The 27,312-nt window shown below is 40.2% G+C and overlaps 1 protein-coding gene and 1 pseudogene across 1 annotated transcript; both read right to left on the bottom strand.

Annotated features, from left to right (window-relative positions):
- Positions 1–1,580: 1,580 nt before the first annotated feature.
- On the bottom strand, positions 1,581–4,351 carry LOC143891939 (chalcone--flavanone isomerase pseudogene; annotated as a pseudogene).
- A 5,148-nt stretch (positions 4,352–9,499) lies between these two features.
- On the bottom strand, positions 9,500–13,562 carry LOC143873443 (chalcone--flavanone isomerase-like). Its single transcript, XM_077376812.1, has 4 exons — positions 13,371–13,562; positions 12,593–12,751; positions 11,455–11,678; positions 9,500–9,893 (listed from the first exon to the last, which is right to left on the bottom strand). Exons 1-4 carry the CDS (start codon positions 13,474–13,476, stop codon positions 9,660–9,662), a joined length of 723 nt encoding a protein of 240 aa, XP_077232927.1. The 5' UTR covers positions 13,477–13,562; the 3' UTR covers positions 9,500–9,659.
- Positions 13,563–27,312: the final 13,750 nt, after the last annotated feature.

The raw sequence follows: 27,312 nt of genomic DNA, 5'->3' as shown, positions 1-27,312 counted from the left end.
TCAGGCTAAAAGATGTATACCTTGCTTTTAGGGCATTTCTTACTCTATAAGTATGACTTTTTGGATGTTTAGCAATGTTTTTGCAAAGCGAGCACATATATAAAGAACGAAAGTTGGCTTAGGTCGGGTCTCAGGAACCTCAGATCCGTTGCTAATAGTCTAATAGCAAGGGATGTGGAAATATCAGTTACTTCTGAAAATAAAAAGTAAGCATGGAATTCACACCTCTGCTATTACAGGGGTCTGAGTAACTTTACTCATACCCCGACCTGACCAAAGTTTTGTTCGGGCAAAAAACCCTTATTGGAATGCGAAATAAGCTTTATTAGAAGTAGAACTAAAACCCTAATACAGTAAAGATATCCTTGCAATACTATTTCAAAAATGTTCACTATTACAAGCTTTATTCAAAGTACAACTAAAACCCATATATGAAAGTTCTGGTAATGGGATTTGCTAAGATCCATCGCAAAAGGGTTTTCGCGGCTGGTCTGACGTGTGACCAACCACGAAAACCCTTTTGCGATGGACGCTAGCAATTCCCTCAAAATATTACAAGAAGCCATAGAAGTAAATAAACAACAAACCATTGAGCTTAATTTCCTCATACATAAATAGGGCTGTCAATGGATCCAGACGGTCCAATGGACCATCCGAATCCGAACTTTAATGAATGGGATATAATCATACCAAGAGGGTCCATGGGCATATTTCGGATTCCCAATCATATAATCCGAAAAATTTTGGATCAGATCCAGGCATGCTACGAAAGTCCTTAGGGACAATCACGATCCGAAATCATCTTACAGAAATACCCTCAAAATAATTACAACATCAATGTTAAGTGGGGATATTCTCGTCAAAATAGCCATATTCTTTTAGTAGTTATCAGCTTCCATCTTTATTGAACGAAATCTCCTTTTTCCTTTTCGAAATAAATCTCCTCTTCCTTCCCGTGTAAGTAACCCTTCCCCATTTGTAGAACGAACATCTCATCATCCTATCGGTAACCCTAACCCATCTACTCCACTGACATTAATGTTCTGTACCTAGTCATTGCTCTCACCCTCGCCATCGCCACAACTTTGCCTTCCCAGCATCCGAGCAGTAAGCACGGAAAACTCTTGCTAAGTTTTTGGTTTCTATTATCTTCTTAGAATACTAGATAGTGGATACATATTATTTTCCCTGTTTTTAGTCATTTCTTTGAAGTCGATCACTGCTTTTCATTATGGTGGACTGACATTCTAACTCTTTTTAAAAAACTTTAATTGTGTACTAAGCTTAGTAGGACATAATAGGACACCCGATGGACGGTCCTATTTAAAATGGATTTTGATCGTGACGTGGAAACTAGGATCCGAAGAACAATCCGAATCCGATCCGACCGAGAAGGAATTTGAATGGATCGGTAGATCCGAACCGAAGTGGATCCGTTGTCACCCCTATACAGAAACCTTAATTTCATCCAATGGCTTGCCACAACCTCCTTCCACTTGGGTTTTCTCGGCATCAAAATCCTCCAATATTTCAGACACACGCTCTGCCAAGCTCCACTTTGCCGCCGGCGAAACACCATCTCAGCCGATAATTGATTCCAAAACTGCCTCTGACAATGCTTTGTTCTCAATAATTGCATTGCCCCCTTCTGGTATGAAACTATCTTTGGAGAATGCAATCTAAAGGAGAAGAAAATTATAAGATTAGTGATATCTATGTTGGGGGTTCCACGTGAAAGCAAATATCCCACATCAGAAAGGTAATAAAAGAGATTTAGATGGGCTTATAAGGACTTGGGCACCCTCCCCTTAACGTCTAGCTCTCAGGAGTGAGTTCTACCCAAGTCCCAACAATCTACTTTTTTTATTTTTATTTTATAAAGATGGTATTAGCAGGGGCAACCTCATTGTAATACAATGAGGCACACCCAATATAATAGAGTGGGTATGATATTTCCGGTGCATCTCAGGCCGGGCTGAGGCGAACCATAGTCCAACCCAAAGACCCCAAAATCTAGGGGTGCAACTTGGGTCGGGCTCAACCCGAACCCGACGGCTTCAACAAGATTTTTGCTCGGGTTGGATTGGCATTTCCTTGGGTTGGGTAAGGGTTAGAGTTGGGAAAAGCCAACCCGATTTAATTTTTGGGTTGGGTTAGGGTTGAGGCCTTGGCGTTCCGAATCCGACCTCTGTCTAGTTTTATCTTGATTTTCTTTGGGTTGTGTTTTGTTCTTGAATTTTTCTGTTTGGTCCTAGGTGAACCCGGTCCTAGGTGAACCCGAACCAACCTGACCCCATTTCGGGTTAGATGGGTGGGGTTAGGGTTGAGAGATTTACAGGCGGCTTGGGTTAGGGTTGAGAGAATGGTAACTTGGGTTGGGTTAGGGTTGTCTCACCCCGATCCAATCCAACCCGAGTTGCATCCCTACCAAAATCTAAATCCTAACTTGACCCAATCCGAGCCTTAGAACACCCAAACCCAATTTGGCTTTAAATATCTCAAACCTAACACAACCCGATTTTCCAAATGGGGTTGGGTTGGAACGGATTGGGTTCAAGTTGGAGCGAGGAAAAAAGAGGGAAAAAATACAGAACAAAAAACCACAACATAAGGGTGTGTTCGGATCTCATCGATCTTTTCGATCGACAAGGGTTTTTTGTGATTCTTTCCCATTTAATTTAATTCTTTTCCATTCAAGAGAAGGGCGTGTTTCGATCTAGTCATTTTCTTTTCTAAGAAAAAACTTTATTAAATTAGTTTTTAATAATTTGGTTACCTCCTTAAACAAAGTTGTTCTTTTCTTGGAAAGAAGAATCTTCAATGAGAAATTATATGATGCCCGAGCGTGAAGTCCAGTGCAAGCGATATGACAAATTAAGGTACTGCTCTTGATATTTAATCGAACCAGTGTTTAAAAGCGCGGATGCAGCATGGAACATGGCATCAGAAAATCCTATTCGACTCAGTACGATGCGGTTGAGTACTTGGTTTACACAGTCATAATTCTGATGAGTCAAACGAGATTATATTGATTCTATAGGGCAAAACGCAGAACACAACGAAAAAAGAGACTGAACGTGACCTAGATAAAAAGGAGTCGACTCTTGGGAAGTCCACAGTGATGAGGGGGAGTTATCAAACAACAACCACCTTTTAAAAAGTGGGCTGTTGTTGGATCAAATATGAAGGGCGGGACGTCTTGCAGTCGGGCACCATATAAAATCCCACCTACTCAAATTTAATAAACAATGAAAGACGGAATACCTACTCATATTTAATATTACTAGACTTCACTCGGGCACCATATAAAATCCTACCGACTCAAATTTAATAAACAAGGAAAGACGAATACCTGCTCATATTTAATATTACTCACCGTCAATGCACCCGCAGGGGACTGTGTGAATAAGATGGATGCACCAGGAGGAAAGCTTTCTTCCTTGAACACTTGCTTGAACTTCTCCACAGCTTCACCTTCTGCTTCAGTGTAAATGCAAATGGCCTTCCAGGCCGCTACACAGTTCTGCCAAAACATCTTAAACCGTTGATTCTTCTAGTGCTTTTTATCTTATGCATGGGATGTCTGTTTGGAATGGAACAAGGGTCATGTGGGTCCCATCACGATGCTCTACTGAGTACTGACTACCGTGTATCTATGGTCTTCTTCTCAAATCCATGGAAAAGTTTTATCGGATGGGAAAAAAATTCTTCCAATCGATAAACTCATTTTCCTTGGAACAGTTTTTCCAAATTCAAAAAAATTCCCTTTTTTCAGGGAAAATTGCAAACCTACCGGACCCTGGAATTTTTTTTTCACATAAAGTTTTATTTTGGAAAAATTATTAAAAAAATGTAAAATTTTTGTTAAATTGTGAATGAAGGGTAGATATTTCAAAACAATGAAAGAGGGGCTGTCAGGTCTTGACAGGGACAGAAAATGACAAGAATACCCTTCTCTTTTAAAAACCTTCTTTTTACCCATCTCTCTCTCACATACTCATCTCTCACATACTCATTTGACCTTTTTGTTTTCTTCTTCCTTAAGCTTTTCTAACGTCAAAACTCCTTTGGCAAGTTACCCAAGCTCTATTGCCATTATAGTTTCAAAAAAAAAAACTCCATTGCTAACGTTTCCAAGCTCCATTGCCATTGTAGTGTTGAAAAAAAACTCCATTTGCAACGTGATAAAGCTCCATTGCCACTGTAGTTTTGAAAAAAAAACTCCATTGCCAACGTGATAAAGCTCCGTTTCTACTAGTTTCATTTGGATTTCCGACGTTTGTTTCGGACTTCTGACTCGGAAGTCCGAACCAACCTTCGGATCTCCGACGGAAACCAGTCGATTTGCCATTTCTACTGGCTTCCATTCGGAAGTCCGACCATTGGTTCGGACTTCCGACTCGGAGTTTAAGGCAGGGTTCCCTAGTGGTTCCAGGGTATAAAATGTGATTTCCTAGTGGTTCAAGGGCAGAAAATGTGTTTCCCTATTGGTTCCGAGGTATAAAATGTGGTTCCATATTGGTTCCAGGGTATAAAATGCGGTTCCCTAGTGGTTCCGGGGTAGAAAATGTCGTTCCCTAGTGGTTCCGGGGTAGAAAATGTCATTCCCTAGTAGTTCTGTGGTATAAGATGTGATTCCCTAGTGGTTCCGGGGTATAAAATGTGGTTCCCTAGTGGTTTCGAGGTATAGAATGTGGTTCCCTAGTGGTTCCGGGGTATAGAATGTGGTTCCTTAGTGGTTCCGAGGTAGAAAATGTGGCTCCCTAGTGGTTCCGTGGTCTAAGATGTGGTTCCCTAGTGATTCCAAGGTATAAAATGTGGTTCCCTAGTGGTTCCGTGGTATAAGATGTGGTTCCCTAGTGGTTTCCGGGTAGAAAATGTGGTTTCCTAGTGGTTCCGGGGTAGAAAATGAGGTTCCCTATTGGTTCCGGGATATAAAATGTGGTTCCCTGGTGGTTCCGGGGTAGAAAATGTTGTTCCCTAGTGGTTGCGGGGTATAAAATGTGGTTTCCTAGTAGTTTCGTGGTATAAAATGTGGTTCTCTAGTGGTTTCGAGGTATAAAATGTGGTTCCCTAGTGATTCCGGATTATAAAATGTGGTTCCCTAGTGGTTCCAGGGTATAAAATGTGGTTCCCTAGTGGTTTAAGGGCAGAAAATGTGGTTCCCTATTGGTTCCGAGGTATAAAATGTGGTTCCCTAGTGGTTCCGGGGTATAAAATGTGGTTCCTTATTGGTTCCGTGGTAGAAAATGTGGTTCCCTAGTGGTTCTGGGGTATAAAATGTGCTTCCCTAGTGGTTTCGGGGTATAAAATGTGCTTCCCTAGTGGTTCTGGGGTATAAAATGTGCTTCCGTAGTGGTTCCGAGGTATAAAATGTGGTTCCCTAGTGGTTCCGGGGTAGAAAATGTGGTTCTCTAGTGGTTCTGGGGTATAAAATGTGGTTCCCTAGTGGTTTATAAAGCCTCCCATTGGTCACTCTTTGTGGACCTGCAAAAGTGGACTCGATATACAAACCAATGGGAGGCTTTATAAGCCACTAATGCGCAAGTAAATCCCTGCGCAGCTGCGCAGGAACACTTTTCTCTTTCACAAATATCTACTTCACCCATTTATTTCATTAATAAGTTAAACCACAAGAAGCCAAGTATATACAACACAGTACAAAGTTTCATATGCATGTTTTCATTTGCTTTCCCCTTCATCTCAATCACATTTTTTTAAGGACTTTGATTCCCTTCCAACGTGATTCCATGTAGTAGGAAGGCGTCCTTTGTGAATAAACACCACATTTGAAGTAATGAGAGGTCCCCCCATGATCATTCGCCGCTTATTTTAGAACACCATTAATGAAAACACTAACTTTTCCGGCACCGACATCATGGATGACATTTAAGTGAAACCATTGATCGTAGATATGAGGAACCAAGACCGAGCTCAGGTAATATGAAAGTGTACCATTATATACCACCATGGCAAGTGTTGTGGCTTGGCCACTTGCACCAAAGTGTTGCATTCTGCACACGCTAGACGTCCCTTTGGGCACGTACCCGTGCCCTTCAAATTGCCACACTCCGGAAGAATAATCATTGCCCTATTACAAACAAATTATCAAAGAATTTTGAAGTAAAAATGATTAAATAACACCGACTCTTGCAGCTTAAGCAATTGTTTGTTTTAGATTGTGACAACCTATTGCAGAGTCCCCAATCGATTCTTGGACTCAAATTTAGTACAATATCGGTCCAATAATCAGTTGGGAGTCCACAATCGGTTGTCATAATCACAAACAGTGAGCTTTTGGAGTAATTGGTTGTTTCACATGGTATCAGAGCACTGCCTCACGGCAGGGCTGGGTTCAAAACCCACCAACTCGTTGTTAGTAAAAGATTCACATGTACGGCAAACCCAAAAAAGAGGAGCCACATATGAGAGGAAGTATTGAAGTATAAATGATTAATTAATACAACTCTATACATCAGCTTAAGCTTTTGGAGTAATTGGTTGTTTCACAAAGATCATGTAGTGCCATAAAATCTTCTCTACAAGATGATCATAACCCTCTGATTTGTCAAGGCTGTTTTTATGGGATCCATTCATTCTAACCCTCTATAATCCTAATGGTTCAGATCATCCTATGGGATCCATTCATTCTAACTACATTTTTTTACCCCGGAACCACTAGGGAACCACATTTTCTACCTCGAAACCACTGGGGAACCACATTTTATACCCCGGAACTACTAGGGAACCACATTTTCTACCTCGGAACCACTAGGGAACCACATTTTATAGCCCGAAACAACTAGGGAACCACATTTTATACCCTGGAACCACTTGGGAACCAAATTTTATACCCCAGAACCACTAGGGAACCACATTTTATACCTCGGAACCACTAAGCAATCACATTTTATACCCCGGAACCACTAGGGAACCACATTTTATACCCCGAACCACTAGCGAACCACATTTTATATGCCAGAATCACTAGCGAACCACGTTTTCTACCTCGGAACCCCTAGGGAACCACCTTTTTCTACCCCGAAACCACTAGGGAACCACATTTTCTACCTCGAAACCACTGGGGAACCACATTTTATACCCTGGAACTACTAGGGAACCACATTTTCTACCTCGGAACCACTAGGGAACCACATTTTATAGCCCGAAACAACTAGGGAACCACATTTTATACCCTGGAACCACTTGGGAACCAAATTTTATACCCCAGAACCACTAGGGAACCACATTTTATACCTCGGAACCACTAAGCAATCACATTTTATACCCCGGAACCACTAGGGAACCACATTTTATACCCCAGAACCACTAGCGAACCACATTTTATACGCCGGAACCACCAGCGAACCACGTTTTCTACCTCGGAACCACTAGGGAACCACCTTTTTCTACCCCGAAACCACTAGGGAACCACATTTTATACCCCAGAACCACTAGGGAACCACATTTTCTACACGGAACCACTTGGGAACCACATTTTCTACCCCGGAACTACTAGGGAACCACATTTTATACCCTTGAACTACTAGGGAACCACATCTTATACCATGGAACCACTAGGGAATAACATTTTATACCTCGGAACCACTAAGGAACCACATTTTTAACCTCGGAACCACTAGGGAACCACATTTTATACCCCGGAACCACTAGGGAACCACATTTTATACCCCGGAACCACTAGGGAACCACATTTTCTACCCCGAAACCACTAGGGAACCACATTTTATACCTCAAAACCACATGGGAACCACATTTTATACCTCGAAACCACTAGGGAACCACATCTTATACAACAGAACTACTAGGGAACCTCATTTTGTACCCCGTAACCACCAGGGAACAACATTTTCTACCCCGGAACCACTAGGGAACCACATTTTATATCTCGGAACCAATAGGGAACCACATTTTCTACCCCGGAACCACTACGGAACCACATTTTCTATCCTAAAACCACTAGCTAACCACATCTTATACCACGGAACCACTAGGAAACCACATTTTATACCCCGGAACTACTAGGGAATGACATTTTCTACCCCGGAACCATTAGGGAACCACATTTTATATCCTGGAACCATTAGGGAACCACATTTTATACCCCGGAACCACTAGGGAACCACATCTTATACCACGGAACTACTAGGGAATCACATTTTATATCCTGGAACCATTAGGAAACGACATTTTTTACCCCATAACCACTAGAGAACCACATTTTATATCCCAGAACCAATAGGGAACCAAATTTTCTACCCCGGAACTACTAGGGAACCACATTTTCTACCCCGGAACTACTAGGGAACCACATCTTATACCACGGAACCACTAGGGAACCACATTTTATACCCCGGAACCACTAGGGAACCACATTTTCTACCCCGGAACCACTAGGGAACCACATTTTATATCCCGGAACCAACAGGGAGCCACATTTTATACCCCAGAATCACTAGGGAACCACATTTTATACCCCGGAACCACTAGGGAAGCACATTATATAGCTTGGAACCACTAGGGAACCACATTTTATACCTCGAAACCACTAGAGAATTACATTTTATACCCCGGAACCACTAGGGAATCACATCTTATATAGCGGAACTACTAGGGAACCACATTTTCTACCCTTGGGACCACTAGGCAACCACATTTTCTACCCTGGAACCACTAGGGAACGATAATTTCTACACCGGAACCATTAGGGAACCACATTTTATACCCCGGAACCAATAGGGAACCACATTTTCTGCCCTTGAACCACTATGGAATCACATTTTATGCCTCGGAACCATAGGGAACCCTGCCTTCAACTCCGAGTCAGAAGTCCGAACCAATGGTCGGACTTCCGAATGGAAGCCAGTAGAAATGGCAAATCGACTGGTTTCCGTCGGAAATCCGAAGGTTGGTCGAAACAAACGTCTGAAATCCGAAGGAAACCAGTAGAAACGGAGCTTTATCACATTGGCATTGGAGTTTTTTTTTTAAAACTACAGTGGCAATGGAGCTTTATCACGTTGCAAATGGAGTTTTTTTCCAACACTACAATGGCAATGGAGCTTGGAAACGTTGGCAATGGAGTTTTTTTTTTTTTTTGAAACTACAATGGCAATGAAGCTTGGATAACTTGCCAAAGGAGTTTTCACGTTGGAAAAGCTTAGGGAAGAAGAAAACAAAAAGGTCAAATGGGTAGGTGAGAGAGATATGGATAAAAAGAAGGTTTTTAAAAAAGAAGGGTGTTCTTGTCATTTTCCGTCCCTGACAAGACCTAAGAGCCCCTCTTTCATTGTTTTGAAATGTCTACTCTTCATTCACAATTTAACAAAAACTTTGCATTTTTTTAATAATTTTTCCTTTTATTTTCCATAATTTTTCCCCAAGATCCAAACACACCCCTAGTCCCTACTCCAATCTTGGAAATCTTTGGCGAGAAAAAAAAAATCAGCATTAAAACCTTCTATGGGCATATTGGTCATTGTGGAGCAATTTGATTAGGATAATTTGATTCGACTGAGTTTTCATGGATTATTACAAGCTTTATTCGAACTAAAACTAAAACCCTTATATGAAAGTTCTGGAAATATTACAAGAAGCCATAGAAGTAAATAAACACCAAACAATTGAGCTTAATTTCCTCATACAGAAACCTTAATTTCATCCAATGGCTTGCCACAACCTCCTTCCACTTGGGTTTTCTCGGCATCAAAATCCTTCAATATTTCAGATACACGCTCTGCCAAGTTCCGCTTTGCCGCCGGCGAGACACCGTGTCGGCCGATAATTGACTCCAAAACTGCCTCTGACAGTGGTTTGTTCTCAATAACTGCATTGCCCACTTCTGGTATGGAACTATCTTTTGAGAATGCAATCTAAAAAGAGAAGTCAATTACAAGATTAGTGATATCTATGTTGGGGTTCCACGTGAAAGCAAAGATCCCACATCGGAAAGGTAAGAGAGATGCGGATGGGCTTATAAGGGCTTGGGCACCCTCCACTTAACGTCTTGCTCTTAGCTGAGTTCTACCCAAGTCCCAACAATCGATCTACACTCCTTTTATTTTATTTTATTATGAAGAAGGCATTAGTAGGGGCGGCCTCATTGTAATACAATGAGGCACACCCAATATTATATAGTGGGTATGATATTTCCACCCCTTTAATATTAAGGGTGCATCTAGGTGCGGGTTGAGACCAACTCTAGTTCAACCCGAGGACCCCAAAATCTAGGCATGCAACTTGGGCCGTGCTCAACCCGAACCCGATGGGTTCAAACCCGATTTTCGCTCGGGTTAGGTTGGCATTTCCTTGGGTTGGGTTAGGGTTAGGGTTGGGAAAAGCCAACCCAATTTAATTTCAGGCTGGGTTAGGGTTAAGGCCTTGGCGACTCGAATCCGACCTCAGTCTAATTTTATCTTGATTCTTTGGGTTGTGTTTTTTTCTTCTATTTTTCCTGTTTGGCCCTAGGTGAACTCAAATCAACACGGCTGAACCTGACCCGATTTCAGGTTAGATGATGGGTTGCGTTAGGTTGAGAGATTTACAGGCGGGTTGGGTTAGGGTTGACACTCCTCAATCCGATTCAACCTGGCCCGAGTTGCACCCCTACCAAAATCTCAACCCTAACGTGACCCAATCTGAACCTTAGGTCAAGAAGAAGGGTTAACCCAAACCCAATCTAGCTTTAAATCTCTCAAACCTAACGCAACCCAATTTTCAAATTGGGTTGGCTTGGAACGGATTGGGTTCAAGTTGGACTGAGGCAAAAAGAGAAAAAACAAAACAAAAACCGCAACATAAGCGTGTGTTTGCTTCTCATTGATCTTCTCGATTGCCAAGAGTTTCCCATGTTTCTTTCCCATTTAATTCTTTGCCACTAAAAAGGGGCTTGTTTAGATCTAGTCATTTTCTCTTCTAAGAAAAAACTTTAGTAAGTTAGTTTTTAATAATTTGGTTACGTCGAGGTTTTTTCTTTTTTGGAAAAGAACAATCTTTAAAGAAAAATGATATGATGGACGATCGTGAAATCCAGTGCAGGCGGTATGACAAAGGTACTGCACTCGATATTTGATCAAACCAGTGTTTAAAATCATGGATGCAATGAGGAATACGACAAAAGAAAAACCTAGTCGACTCGGCACGATGTGGTTGAGTACACGGTTGATGCTGTCATATTCGGAAGAGCGCACCAAACGAGGACGCAGAACACGACCCCAAAACACTGAACGTGGCAAAGGTAAAATGGAGTTGATTTGGGAGAGTTATCGAACAACAACCTTTTAAAAAGTGGGCTGCTGTTGGATCAAATTATCAAGGGCGGGTAAGTCTTGCATTGGACTTCGCACGGGGCACCATATAAAATCATCTCACCTACTAAAATTTAATAAACAAGGAAAGAAGAATACCTACTCATATTTAATATTACTTACTCACCGTCAATGAACCTAAAGGGGACTGTGTGAATAAGATGGAAGCACCAGGAGGAAAGGTTTCTTCCTTGAACACTTGCTTGAACTTCTCCACTGCTTCACCTTCTGCTTCAGTGTAAATGCCGATGGCCTTCCAGGCCGCCACACAGTTCTCGGCCACCTTCTCCGAGTATTGCTCACCGGTTAACGGTAAGATCATCGTCACCCTAGTGAACTTCTCGAAGGGACCTACATGAGTGTCATTATCAAAACAAGGTCAAATTTATTGTGATCACTGGAAAAAGGCCATTGATGGGTCTTACAACTCACAAGGGGCATAGGGTGTGTGTTCGTGAGATCAAGACCGTTGATTTTTTTTCTTGGCCAAGGGCGGGTGCCTAAGATCATGACTCATGATTCTGCCAAGAGATCATAAACCGTTGATTTTTTTAGGCCTTTTTATCCTACGCATGGGATGTCTGTTTGGAATGGAACAAGGGCCATGTGGGTCGTCCCATCATGATGCTCTAACCGCATCAATGGTCTTCATCTCAAATCCATGGAAAAGTTTTATCGGAAAACTTTTTCGTGGAAAAAATTTCTTCCAATCGGTAACCTCATTTTCCATGGAATAGTTTTTCCAAAATAAAAAAATTTCTCTTTTTTCAGGGAAAATTGCAAACCGACTATCTCTGGAATCTTTTTTCCAGAGAAAGTTTTATTTTCCATGGAAAATTGAAATAAAACCTTGGAAAGTCTTACTTGAAATAACTTTTACCTAAAAAATAAGGGGTTGGCAAACCTTGGGAAATTTATTCTTCAGAGGAAAAAATATTGTAGGTTGCCAAACATGGCTTTATGTTCACACACACATGATACTCACTAGATTTTTTTAAAGAGGTTTGCTAGCGTCCACCGCGAAAGGCATTTCCCAGAACATCTGTTACATGACAAATTATGACATTATTCATGACATGGCTGCTCTCTCGTGCAACAGACGTTGTGCGAAATGCCTTTTTTCGATTGACCCTAGCAAATCCCTTGTGTAATATTCTCCAAAGAATGGGTGAAGTTTGTTCATATTGGTAGTTGTGAGGGCAATTTGATTCCAAGGAGGATTTTTCGTTGGGTAATTTGATTGGAATGAGTTTTCATGGATTCACCTGTTACTATATCCCTGAAGAAGTCGACAGAATCCGTCAACTCCTCTGCCGTCTTCCCTTTCCACTTAAGGGCTAGGAATGGAATCGCTTCTCCTGCCATATAAACTCCGATGGCCGTGAATTTTATAAACTTCCCTTGAATTTCCATACCCCTCGCACCTGCGTGCAAAATAAATAAACAGGCGTATCATAACACAAATAATACATGTAATACCTAAAATGAGATTGAGCCTTGCGGACTCGTGGGGCGACCCTACGGGCATGCGGCGGCTGTCGCGCTTGTCCCGGGCCTGCACACCTTGGGCCGGAGCGTGACAATACATACATAAGAGGTATAGGTATAATTTATCTTCAATTTACTGATTCTTTGATTCCAGTTAGTAAGAGGGATCTTGAACTACGAATTGGCCCCTAGAAGCTAAAAGAGGGCATTCTGAGCAATTCCAATAATTGGGTTCATTGATATTCCTAGTATAGTAGATGCTATCACACATACGGTGTGATTTTTTCCTCGGAGGTTGATCCTTACGTATGGGATTTATAAAATTGGATTTAATTTGATCTAGTGGGGCTTTGATTATAAAATTGAATTTAGTATTATTAAACTTGACCAACATTAATCAATCTAAACCCAAATCAAGTGACCTTGGTCTCATCGACTCAACCCCTCCAAAAATCGATTCATACTAAGGAGCTAACAAATCACCATGACTTGATCGGTGAGACCCTTTAATAATAAGTACATGGGGTGCTAAGTTTAAGAGGGAATTATATTAACCTGTGCCCCCGAGGAAAAGCTTGCTGGAAGATCCCGGAGGCTTCACCGTCGAGGAGAAGACAAAGCTTTCAAGCTCGGATTCAGTCACGACCGGCAAAGGAGCCATTGTTTGATTGGCCGGAGAGATGGACGGTCTAGATTTCGTGAAAAAAGAGAAGTAAGAATTTGAAGACTTGGGGAAAGCATCGCTGTATCGGTCTTTTTTATACATGGAGACAGATAGAGAAACTGTTACCGTAAATTAAAATTGCCACATGTTATTGCTATAATTACTATAATGGCACTAGTATTTAGTTCACAGAGGTATGATATGAAGAATGAACAGAAAACAATGGTAGTGTAATCAAGTTTTATGACGGTGGTCGGTTTGGTAATTTAATCTTGAAAGCTTGGCAAAAGGAATGGAAACCATGGTAGGTGGTAGTTGAAACGTGGAAGGACAAGTACAACCTGTTTAGAGGATTGACTTTCAGGTAACCGAGAGAGGAGTTAGGAAGAAGCTTTTTTAACCCTTTATTTAGGTGAAATGATATATTCACCCCCTTTTTTTAACTCGGTTCTAGTGATAGATACGCCGGAGGGGGCTGTACCAGGTAAAAAGGGAAATAATATGTAGAGTTGGTGTTCTAATAATTAAGGCTCCGTAAATGTAGGGAAATGATATCAGCACAACCCTTCTTTAATAATTGCATAAACGCAGTATGTCTTTTTCTTTTTAATTGGTTTGTAAGAGTTTTTGGGGAACTGTTAACCTTTGACAGCTCTTTAAATACTAAAGGAAAAGATCGGTTAGTGCAATTATTAAACCATAATTGTGTTGATATCATTTCCGTAAATTTATTATCTCCTGTATCTTGTTGTTGAGGGTGTTCATTATTCGGTTTTAACCGAACCGAACCGAACCGAACCGAATTGATTCGGTCGGTTTGGTTCGGTTTCGGTTTCGGTTTTTATTTTCGGTTAATTCAGTTAATTTGGTTTGGTTTCAGTTATCCCGGAAAAAAATTCAGTTAACCGAATAACTGAAATTAATAAAAAATAAACATTATTTTTTCAAAAAATGGTGTATAGGCACTCGGTAGGATGATCCAAACCGTCTATTTGATTGATCACAACTTCAATAGGTTGTGCCTTAAAAACCTTTTCGATAGATTGATCATAGCCCTCCGATCAAACCGTCCAAATAGATTTTTTTTTTGTCTTTTTATCACTATTCGGTTATTCGGTTATAACCGAATAACTGAATTTTTAATTCGGTTTGGTTTTCCTAAAATTAAGTTCTGTTTCGGTTTCTGAAATTTGATAACCGAAATTATTTCGGTTATCAAATTTCGGTTATTTCGGTTCGGTTATAACCGATTAAACACCCCTAGCTGAGATAAGGAACCATTGGCCTCTCTCTTTTTTTTTTCCTTGGGACAGCCCACTCTAGTGTATTTATGACTCCTCTTTTACATTAGATGGGGCTGTCCTTACACTAGAGGAGGCTGTCCCAAGTAAAACAAAGATGCGCTATATCAGTATGAAGTATTTTTTCCAGAAAATATACATTATATGATGTCCTCGTACTCGCATAGGTGCATATCTATTTTTTTAAGGGATTTGTTAGTGTCCATCACAAAAGGCATTTCGCAAATGGTCTGCCCATGTCAGAGTAGCCACATACAATAATTAGGGGGGGAAAATCATATTTTGAGTGGATTTTTTTTTGTTTTCTTGTTTTCAAGGCTTTTCTTACCCACTCACTCAATCACTCTTGTGTCCATCCCTCTCCCACCCTTCCTCACCATTGGGTAAGCTATAGGAAAAAAATTTCATGCCAAACATGCCCTAAAATTATGACTTTTTGACAAATATGAAGCTTTTAACGACTGTTTAGCATTAACTAATTGGCAAAAATCCTTTGTTAGAATAAAGCCGAATAAGCTCTATCTATACTATCTATATAAAGCTGGATGTGGTACACTGAGGGTGTGCCACATGGCACCCCCTCTGCAAACCGCATTCAGCCCTTTCTTTTTTTTTAACACAAATCTATTCACAATGCAACCATTTTTTTTTTTTAACGCACCTATTCACTGTCCTTTCTTTTTTTAACACATCTATTCACAATGCAACCCTTTCTTTTTTTAACACATCAATTATTTTTTAACACATCAATTATTTTTTAACACATCTATTCACTGCAACTATTCAACCGGTTACTAATAACCGTTTTATTCTCAATCAGTAAGGGTGTCAATGGATCCAGACGGTCCGATGGATCGTCTGAATCTGAACGTTAATGAACGGGATCTAAACATATGAATGGGATCCATGGGCATATTTCGGATCATCAAATCTGGGATCCGAAAAATTTTGGATTGTGTATGGGCACGCTATAGATACCCATTGGATAGTCACGATCCGAAATGGTTTACAAAAATACCCTCCATATTTTGTTAGTACTAACCATTCTATGAAGGGTATTTTGGTCAAAACCTCTCTTATCACTTAATGATCGGATGGAAATGTGATTTCACTCATTTCAGTCGTTTCATTTCATACTTTTGCAAAGCAAAAGAGAGAGGGGTTTTGTTCTTTATGCATCATATTCTTTTATAATAGTTATACATTATATTTGTGTATGTAATTTTGATTAGTTTTATTGTTTACAAGCATTATTATACACATAGATTAAACATAGATAAATTTTTAATTTATGTGAAGAAAATGCATAGAGACACACTAATAGTGGACTGCCATTCTATCTCTTTTAAAAAAAATTAATTGTTTACTTAGCTTAGCGGGACATAATAGGACACTCCGATGGGCGGTCCGAATTAAAATGGATCGTGATCATGACGTGGAAAGTAGGATCCGAAGAACAATCCGACTCTGACCCGACCGATAAGGAATTTGAATGGATCGTGACTGTGACATAGGTGGATCCGACCCGAAGTGGGTCCGTTGACACCCCTATCAATCAGCCTTTTTTTCTCACGCATCTGTTCATTTCTATTTATTTTATTTTTTTGACGCATCTATTCATTTCTAATAACGCATCTTTCTGTGACTTTCCATTTGTGACTTTTCATAAATACCTCCTCACTTCCACCGAATTAACGCATCTATGCAGGTAGGTTTTGATGGGTTTATACCTAACGATACACCCCTTGGGTTGTATGTGAGTATATTCTGCCTCTAGAATTTTTATTTTTTATTCTTTTTGTTCCATGTTTTTGTATTTTAGAGATGGGTTTGTGTTGTTTTAGGATGGTGAATGCTATGTTCATGACTTTATTTTTTTTATCTCTTTTATTTGGGTAGTTTCTGATCAACTCATTTGCTTTTCAGATGCCTTCGATGGGTTAGCTTAAATTTTAGGGGGGTGAATGCTATGTGAACAGTACATTCTTTTGTCGTATTTTTTGCCATTGTTTTCTTCATTGTTTTTTGTTTCAGATTCTGGTAAGACAGTGAGATAGTTCATTTCCAAAATTTATGGCATTTTTTTTGTTCTTATTTTTCTATTGCAAAAGGCAACCAGATCTAATATCTAATAATATAATATTTTTAGGATTCTGTGCATTGTTTTTTACTCTAACAGATTTCTTTTGTTTGTTTCTCAAGGTGGGTTCAAAAATCTAATTTCTCTTTTCAAAAAATTCAACGGGGCATAGCTAACTAAATCCTAATCTTCTTTACAAAAACATCTTATCTTTAAAAAAAAAAAAAAAAAAAAAAATCTAGAAAAAGTAGATCCTCCTAAAATCTCTCTCAAATTTTTGCTACCGATTTCCTAATAACAACAAATAAAATTTCCAACTTATTCAAAGTTGCAATTTAAAAAGAGAACTTATTAGAAGTTCCCATGCAATCTATACCCCTTATTTCTAGAATAAGGGGTATATCCCATAATATATTCTAGAATCCTCGCCCCTAGAAAATTGGGTGTTTCTTTTTTTTTTTTTGCTATCTATCAGTCTAATCTAATCTAATATATCTAGTCCTTAACGTTTGGTATTCTATACCTATAAAAAAGGAATTCTACAGCATAACGTTTGGTATTCTACACCTACAAAAAATAAATTCTATATTTTAAAGTTAGATTTTAGCTCATCTCTCCTCGAAACTATTCCTTTCTATTTGAAGTCATGTTGTTATTGCTTGCAAAATTATTGGGGTTATCACGATTTTAGCACATCTCCATAACCATCACGATTTCATCAAGATCATAATTTTTTCTTCGCCCGTGCGAACTGCAACTAGTTAATAGTATGACTCGAAGTAGCTATCATGTTTCAAAAACCTTCACAACTACAAGCTTTAAGTAAAACTAAACCCCATATATGAAAGGTCTCAAAAGATTACAAGAAGTCATAGAAGTAAATAAACACCTAACAATTGAGCTTGATTTCTTCAGAAAGCTTAATTTCGTCCAATGGCTTTCCACAACCTCCTTCCACTTGGGGTTTCTCGGCATCAAAATCCTTCAATATTTCTGATACTTGCACTACCAAGCTCCGCTCTGCTGCCGGCGAAACACCATATCGGCCGATAATGGACTCCAAAATTGCCTCTGCCTCTAAAATACGAAACTTTATATTTTTTCAATCTCCATCCTTCATCAACCAAATCAAAGATTCAATACAATCTCATCCTCATTTCAGAACTTGGCTAAAATCTCATCATCTCGTTGAGAATGTAATCTAAAAAAGAGAAGAACAATAAAAGATTAATGATATATCTGCATTCCTTTCTTTTGATGGAGATGGCATTAGTAGGGGCTATTGAAAGTCATCACCAACCATGTGCCAAGCTGTAGAGTAGCATGCTTTACCACGTCATCTAAAGTTCGTTGAATAAAGAATCAGATTTTATCTCTGTTTCTGTTGCTATTTCCATGGAGAATTTATCTTCACTTTATGATTTGTTTGTTTCTATTTGTATGGAGTCAGTTTAGGTTGTTTGTTATTTCCAAGAAAGTGCTGTAAATCGTGGGACTACTATAGTCTATAAATGCAGACCTTTGTATAAAGAGAAGTATGCAAAATGCAATATATTGAATCAGTTCTATTTTTGCATTCAGTAAAATTGTGTCAGTTTCTTCAATTGGTATCAGAGCGTTGAGACTCTAAGAAAAAGGAGTTGCTTCAGAAAGAAGAGGATTTGTGTTGTTTGTATGCTTGAAAAACATGGATCTCGCTAATTCTGTAGGAAGGATCAAGAAGCTGAATAACTCCAACTATGACTACTGGAAGTCCTGTCTAGAGTCGTATCTCCAGGGACAAGATCTGTGGGAGGTCGTCAGTGGGACTGATGTCAACCCTCCAACCAATGCATCCGATGCTCAGGATGCCCTAAGGAAATGGGAGATCAAAGCAGGGAAAGCAATGTTTGTGCTAAAGGCCACGATTCAAAAAGAAATGATAGATCATATCCGTGAGGCCAAGACTCCGAAGGAGGTGTGGGATTCGTTTGTTACTTTGTTTGCCAAATCAAACGATGCGAGATTACAGATGCCCGAGAATGAGATCGGATCAATCTCTCAAGATAACATGACAATTTCCCAATACTTTATGAAAGTGAAGGGAATTTGTAATGAGATCACTCAGCTTGATGCCGAATCCAATATTACTGATGCACGCAAACGGCAAATAATTATTCGTGGCCTGAAACCAAAATACAACGGCTTTATCACAGCTATCCAAGGATGGCATGTTCAGCCGTCATTGCTCGAATTGGAGAGTTTGTTGGCAAATCAAGAAATCCTTGCTATGCAGATAGCAGGAATGTCTCTAAAGGCAAATGAGAAGTTTTGTTTACTGGGAAAGGGTACAAACAGAAATCAAGAACATGGCAAGGGAGTTCTCAAGGAAGGGAAGCTTCCAAGAATGATGAATCAGAGAAACAATCTCAAGGGTGGAATTCAAAGAAGACGTGGGCTTGCTATAATTGTGGCAAGCCTGGACACTTAGCCAGGGACTGTCGTGCACCAAAGAAAAAATCTGAAGAAGGTAACTCTGCTAACTCTTGTGGTGTTCAACAGATTGTGGTCAGTGAGGATGACTGGAGTGCTCTCGTTTCAATTGTTGAGGATCAGACATTGATGCCAGAAGAAGGCAGAGCTAAGATGGCTCTTTCTGCCAAAACGGTGGAAGCAGACCAACCCAACTATGCAAAGGATTGGATAGTAGACTCGGGATGCTCAAACCACATGATGGGAGATGAGGACAAGTTTATCACAAAAGTTGAGTACACGGGAAAAAGAATGGTAGTGACTGCCAATAATGCCAAATTACCGATTGCTCATATAGGAGATGCTACTTACAATCCAAAGTGTAGCAGTGAGAGCATCCTGCTCAAAGATGTTTTCCATGTCCCAAGTATGAAAAAGAACCTAATGTCTGTGTCTCAAATAACAAACTCAGGTAACTTTGTCTTATTTGGTCCAGATAATGTGAAAATATACAAAGAGCTACAGATATCTGGAACGCCTTGCATGGAAGGAAGATGAGTAGACTCAATATATGTGATGTCTGCACAGGAAGCATATGTTAGCAAGACTTGGAAAAATGATACTGTAGATCTGTGGCATTATCATCTTGCCCATGTTGGGTACATGAAGTTGAAAGCCATGATGAAGAAGCAACTGGTCAAAGGGCTTCCTGAACTCGAGGTTCGTCCTGACATAATATGTTCTGGGTGTCAATACGGGAAGGCTCATCAGCTACCATACACCAAGTCCACATTTCAAGCAAAAGAGCCTCTTGAACTAGTGCACTCGGATGTCTTTGGCAAAGTGCAAGTACCATCCATTGGAGAAAAGAGGTACATGCTTACTTTTATAGATGATTTTTCAAGATATGTTTGGATATAATTTTTGAAAGACAAATTTGAAGTATTTAAAAAATTTGTGGAGTTTCATAAGAAGGTAGAAAATGAACTTGGATACAAGCTCAAATGCTTGAGATCCGACAATGGTGGTGAATTTTCATCAAAGGAGTTTACATTATATATGCAATAACATGGGATACGCAGACAGTTCACGTGTCCCCACACACCCCAACAAAATGGGGTAGCAGAACGGAAGAATAGGCACTTAATTGAAGCATGTAGAAGTATGATGCACGCCAAAAATGTTCCAACTAAGTTTTGGGCAAAATGTATGGACACAGCAGCATATGTCATTAATCGTCTTCCTCAAAAAAAGGCTCAACTTTATCTCTCCTATGGAAAAGTTGTTCTGAATTCAACCCAATGTAAGTCATTTACGTGTATTTGGATCAGTTTGTTATGTTTTTGTGCCTGACTATTTACGCAGTAAATTTGAGAAGAAAGCTCTCCGATGTATTTTTACCGGATATGATTCAAAAAGGAAGGGTTGGAGATGTGTAGATCCAATTACAGAACGTGTCCATGTCTCAAGAAATGTAGTATTTGATGAAGGCTCTTCATGGTGGTCAGGAGACCATGCAATTCTTCCTGACACTAAAGAGCTCGAAGCAGAATTGCAAGAAAAGATGAGTTCAAGTGTTATGCTTGGACCAATAAGTGAAGAATCAGTTGAATCATGTCAAGAGGAGACACTAAATGGGGTAAATCAAGAAATTAGTCCTTCTAACCCATGGCATTTCGATTTGCATCAAGAAGGAACTGCAAAAGAAGAGAGACCATCTCAGTTGAATGAACCAGAAATTGATGAAGACAGTGCAAAACCCAGAAGGTCAGATCATGTTCCAAAGCCTAATCCAAGATACGCTAATTCTGTCCTAACCGCAGCTTGGATTGCCACAGCAGTTGATAAAGTTCATATCAGTGAACCAGCCTTATTTGAAGAAGCTCAAGGAATAGAAGAATGGGAAAAGGCTATGGCTGAAGAAATCCAGGCCCTCAAGCAAAATGAAACTTGGGATCTTGTACCTAGACCAAGTGGAATAAAACCCATCTCATGTAAGTGGGTGTACAAAGTCAAGGTGAGAGCAAATGGATCGATTGAGAGGTATAAAGCTCGACTTGTAGCTCGAGGCTTTTCTCAACAATTTGGTCATGACTATGACGAAACCTTCAGTCCTGTTGCCAAGATCACCACTGTCCGAGTCCTCATTTCTCTTGCTGCAAGTCATTCATGAAAAATGTGGCAACTAGATGTGAAGAATGCATTTTTGCACGGAGAGGTGGATCGTGAAATTTTTATGGATCAGCCAAAAGGGTTTGAAGGAGACCCACAATATGTTTGCAAACTTAGGAAAGCCATATATGGGTTGAAACAAGCTCCAAGAGCCAGGTACGGTAAAGTTGTTGAATTTTTACAAGCAAATGGGTATCTTCTAGCTCCATCTGACTCTAGCTTGTTTGTAAAAATCACAAATGGTAGAACTTCAATCATCCTTGTTTATGTTGATGACTTGATAGTCACAGGAAGTGATATTACAGAAATTACCAGAATCAGAACAAATCTTGGAATTCGCTTTCAAATGAAAGAACTGGGGGAGTTCAATCACTTTTTAGGACTCGAGGTAGACCGAACCAAGCAAGGGATATTTTTGGGACAACAGAACTATGCAAGAAGGATGCTTGAACGGTTTGGGATGGCAAACTGCAATGAAATAGCTACACCAGTAGAAGTAAATGCAAACCTTCAACTAGACCAAGGAGAAGAACTTGAAGATCCAGTTATGTACAGGCAACTAGTGGGGAGTTTAATTTATCTACCTCTAACTAGACCTGACATAGCTCAAGGAGTTGGTGTCATAAGTCGATTCATGCAAAAACCAAGGTCACACCTTGATGCAGCCCGTAGAATCTTAAGGTATGTTCAAGGAACCTTGAATCTTGGCATATTCTATGAAGTAGGGAAGAAATGTGAGATAACTGGGTTTTGTGATGCGGATTATGCTGGAGATGTGTCAACTAGAAGATCAACAACAGGCTATGTATTTAGCCTAGGGTCTGGTGCCGTTTCATGGTGTAGCGAAAGGCAACCAACAGTGTCTTTATCTACAACTGAAGCTGAATATCGAGCAGCTGCAATGGCAGCTCAAGAGAGTGTTTGGCTAGTACAGTTGATGAAGGACTTGAATCAAGTCACATGCGGGGTGGTCACTATTCACTGTGATAATGAAAGTGCAATTAAATTAGCAGAAAATCCTGTATTTCATGCTAGGACAAAACATATCGAAGTTCATTATCACCTTATCAGAGAGAAGGTTTTGCGTCAAGAAATCTCTCTCGTATCAGTTCACATAGATGCACAACTAGCTGACATACTAACGAAGGGCCTATGCTGGAAGAAGTTTGCTAAATTTAGGAAGGAGCTTGGAGTCATTGAAAGAGAGTTGGTGCTGAAGGGAAGTGTTGAAAGTCATCACCAACCATGTGCCAAGCTGTAGAGCAGCATGCTTTACTACGTCATCTAAAGTTCGTTGAATAAAGAATAAGATTTTATCTCTCTTTCTGTTGCTATTTCCATGGAGAGTTTATCTTCACTTCATGATTTGTTTGTTTCTATTTTTATGGAGTCAATTTAGGTTGTTTGTTATTTCCAAGAAAGTTCTGTAAATCGTGGGACTACTATAGTATGCAAACCTTTGTATAAAGAGAAGTATGCAAAATGCAATATATTGAATCAGTTCTATTTTTGCATTCAATAAAATTGTGTCAGTTTCTTCAGGGGCGACCTCATTGTAATATAATGAGGCACGCCCAATATTACATTAGGGGGTATGATATTTCCACTCCATTTTTCAGCACTTCCACCCCTTTAATATTAAGGGTGCAGCTCCAGCCGGGTTGGGTTGGGTTGATGGTACCTAGCTCAACCTGAGGACCCATAACTAGGGTTGGAACTTGGGTTGGGCTCAACCGGAACCCGTCCCGATTTTGGCTCAGGTTCGGTTGGCATTTCCTCAGGTTGGGTTGGGTTCGGAAAAGCCAAGCCGATTTAATTTCGGGTTGGGTTAGGGTTGAGGCCTTGGCAACTCGACCCGAACCCAACCTCCATCCTCTAATTATATCTTGATTTTCTTTGGGTTATTGTATTTTTGTGTTTGGCCCAAGGTGTATCTAAACCAACCCGACCCGATTTCGGGTCAGATGGGTTGGGTTAGAATTGAGAGATTTAGAGGCGGGTTGGGTTGGGTTATGGTTGACCATCCTCAACCTGAGGCTTGGGTTGGGTTGGGTTAGGGTTGAGGGAATGCTATCCCAGGTTGTGTTAGGGTTGGCCTCAACCCGACCGAATTGCACCCTGACTCACAACCTCAACCCTAACCCAAGGGTCATCCCATACTCAACATGCCTTTAAATCCCTAACCAACCCGATGTGAGATCTTTGATTTTGAGGGTTGCTAGGAAAACGGGATCCCGTGCTGAAAAAACGCATGGGATCCTTTATCCTGACACGTGCGCCTACACTGAAAAGAGAGAAGCACGCATCTAGAGATATGCAAAGAGAGAAGCACGAAAAGTGCCAATAGCCTTGACGTCTGCTTCTACTCCATTTCCCATCTTAATGGTTCGCTCCCCTTTCTTGAGTCTCCGTCTCTCTTGAAATCCCTGCAAGGAATTCGAAATGTGAATAGTTGAACCTGTATCATCCCACCGGTCAAGCCCTGAGCCGAACCACTTGCTACCTTCTTCTTGCCTTTCCCAAAGCCCTTTCCTTTGGTTTTCTTCTTGAAGTGACCCTTCGATGTTCCCTCTGTGGTGTAACGAGCACTTTCAGGTTGCTCGGTCTTCAACCTCTCTTCTTCTTGAACACACATGGCTATGAGTTCACTCATTTCCCACTTCTCTTTCTGCGTATTGTAATTAATTTTAAACGGAGTAAACTGCGCAGGAAGAGATGTCACCATGAAATGAACAAGGAAACCCTCAGAGATCTCCATGTTCATTTTCTTTAGCTGGGAGGCCATGTCATTCATTCGCATAATGTGCTCTCTCACACCACTACTATCATTGTACTTCATAGTGATCATCTTCATCATCAGTGTACTGGTAAGAGCCTTAGACGATCCCTTAAACTGATCCTCTACTGCCTGTAGGTACTCGCTAGCAGTAAATTCCTCATTTTCTTCTGAGTCGGGAATGCCTCCTCGGATAGAGGTAGAGATCGTGCTTTTCATAATCATAAGGCTCATGCGGTTTGACCGTTCCCATTTTTCATAGGTAGCCAAATCCGCAGCAGTACTCTCATTAGAAGGCACTTCAGGTTTGTCATTCCTAAGTGCATAATCTAGGTCCAAACACCCTAAGACTATGTGAATATGATCCTTCCATTTTCCGAAATTAGTCCCACTCAAAACCTCGATTCTGGACAAATAACTAGAGATAGAACTAGGGTTCAATGCTGTAGACGAAAAAGACAGACAGTTACAATTTTGCTCACTATCTAAGACACCATTTAAATCCACAAAAGGAGTTTATTCATTAAAATCCACGATTTAATGTAATCCAACTTTAAAATAAATGACTAAAGTAAACAGAAACACAAAATACGTAAGTGTGTTCTTGATGGAACACCCGATGTGTCACCGTGGGATGTCCGTTGGGCCATGCCACGATACACATTTGGTTCCATTTTTAAGTCAATTTATCTTTAGGGAAGTCAGTTGGATTGCCTAGAATCACAGAAACATATAAATGTGATTCTAGGGAGACACCAGCGTATCATCATGGGTCGTCCGTTGGGCCGTGCCACGACACACATTTGACTCTCATCCATGAGACTAACTAGGACCAAATAACTCTATACTTAAGGTACACATCACCGTTGGGCAGAAGCGCAACCCCAAACCAAGTTATCCAGGCCTAGCCCTCTCACACCGCATATTTGTGCAAAGCAACAGTCATCCGTTGGGCTAAGTGTTGCTCTTGGACAAATGGACGGAATTTAAAGTGGTTTTGTAGTTCATAATGTATCACTATATGCGACACTGTTCTTTATTTAAACCACTAATCCTAAGCGATTCTGTTTCCCAGTCGGAATCACAATTCTTTGTTCATTCATTTAGTGTTTGAGATTTAAACCAAACACAAAACCCACCTTTTTTATATAAAAAAAAAAAAAAACCAACCCAAAAAAAAAAAAAAAATGTTCAAAAGTTTACATTGTAACGGAAGCCAAAACAGACACCAAATTTGGGTTCAGAGGGGTGGAAATCCCCTAAATCCGGATTTACCTGGCCCAAAAACCAAAAAAAATTGACTCAAAATCAAACAAATAAAACCAAATTTTATTGAATTTACACTGTAACCATATAATACAGTGCTCAAATGTAAAAACTGACTCCAAAAATGGGTTCAGGAGGGTTCCAAACCCCTAGAACTAATATTAGCCAGACCCAAAACCCCAAAAAATGGCAGAAATGGCCCAAAAATGGTCCCTGGGCCGGTTTGGGTTGGGTCTGGTGGGCCCAGACGGGTTCTGTGGGCCTAATCGGTCAACTGGGCCTTTCAAAAAATCACGGATCCTTGATGGATCCTTAACGGGCCTGTGCGGCCCATCGGCCCATCACTATTCATCATCTTCTCCAACAGCAGAATAAATTCCAGAAAAATCCGAAAAAAACAACAATTTTCGATTTCATTTTCTGGGTTCGTTTGACATCGGATTTAGGCACCGTTTGTTGCATTGGACTCGTCTCTCGACGAACTTCACATCCATGCCGGAAAATCACCGGTCGGAGCAACCGTTTTCCGCCGAAGTCAAAAAATCCAAAAAAAATAAAATTTTCTCGCCGTTTTCTCTCTAGAACCGTGGCTCTGATACCACATGTAAGTGCTCATGATCAATATGAACACCGGCAACAGATCTTGGCGATTCAACATTGAGAAAATTACAAAACAATAGGGATTGAATTGAAATGAGAAAAAAATAATACCGGAAGCCATGAATTGGGTTTTTCTTTTTCTCTGAGTTTCTCTTCGCTACACAACCGTCGGTGATGGGGACTGGTTTCTTTCTCTTCAAGCGTGGATTCTCAAAGATTGAAACGAATTTGTTGTGAGCAAATAGGACCTAAGAGTTCCCTTTTATAAGCGTTTGTGGGAAGAGATGCGACTCCTCATCGCGCCGATCCCTCTCCCCAAACGTCTCTTTTTTTCAAACGTTTATACCTTTTCACACTAAATGATCTTGACCGTCGATCTTGCAACAGCCATATCCACCGTTAGGATTATTTCCTAACAAAAATCGCTAAAATGGAGATAAATAAAGGGCATTCTTTCACAAGATGGAAAAATGCTAGGCTATGTTGCATCAGTACGGATATGAGTGTCGGAATCTGACACGGGTATCGAGTGTCGAATTTGGCAAACCTCAAAAAGAATGATTTGTGGAGTCACCAAAATATTTTAATCAATTCGCAAATTATTTTCACTAAATAATATGGCTATAAGAAGTAATAAATTGAATATTTTAATCGGTTAAGTTTCCATTTAAGAAACTTAATATTAGGTTGGGTAAAACTCAAAACATGTGGTAATTGTAATGTTGTGGTAGTAGTATTCAGAAACAACGGATAAAAGAGATCTAGAAGTGTCTTAGGGTCTGTTCAGTTGCGCCTGGAAAACGGAAACGGAAAAGAAAGTAGCCCTAGTTTCCATGGAATCCCAGTAATTTGGTCGTTTTGTTGCCCCGAAACGGAAAGCGCTAAGAAAGCATTAGTCTTACGTGGAATCCCACTAGTCCACCGCGTTGGCTTCATTTCTGTGAGTGAAAATCGGTGACCAACCCTCGGATTTGTGCTATTTTCCTCGAACATCACCTCTGTAGATGGAAGGAAAGATCGATCAACGCCTCATGAGAAAAAAAAATATGCCCTAATTCAGTGCTCTACCATCTTCGACCTCGCGATCTTAGTTGCAGTCTCTCGGTGCTCTCTCTCCCTTGAAATAAATGTGCTATAGTAGGGACTTTCAAAGATAATAGTAATCTAAGAAATGAGTATATATATAT

Source organism: Tasmannia lanceolata, unplaced genomic scaffold (genome assembly GCF_043159265.1).
Source record: "Tasmannia lanceolata isolate RefF3 unplaced genomic scaffold, GAP_Taslan_0.1 ptg000002l, whole genome shotgun sequence".
NCBI classification, from domain to species: domain Eukaryota; kingdom Viridiplantae; phylum Streptophyta; class Magnoliopsida; order Canellales; family Winteraceae; genus Tasmannia; species Tasmannia lanceolata.
The sequence above is the reverse complement of the archived record's forward strand: the minus strand, read 5'-3'. Positions and strand labels throughout refer to the sequence as shown.

Bases quoted from the DNA above. Each gene is read 5' to 3' on its own strand.
- LOC143873443 (XM_077376812.1), bottom strand. From the start codon at position 13,476: ATGGCTCCTTTGCCGGTCGTGACTGAATCCGAGCTTGAAAGCTTTGTC. The intron at 12,752-13,370 runs GTTAATATAATT...TTTTGCACGCAG, and splicing joins GCTTTTCCTCGGGGGCACAG to GTGCGAGGGGTATGGAAATT. The intron at 11,679-12,592 runs GTGAATCCATGA...ACACTCATGTAG, and splicing joins CTTCAGGGATATAGTAACAG to GTCCCTTCGAGAAGTTCACT.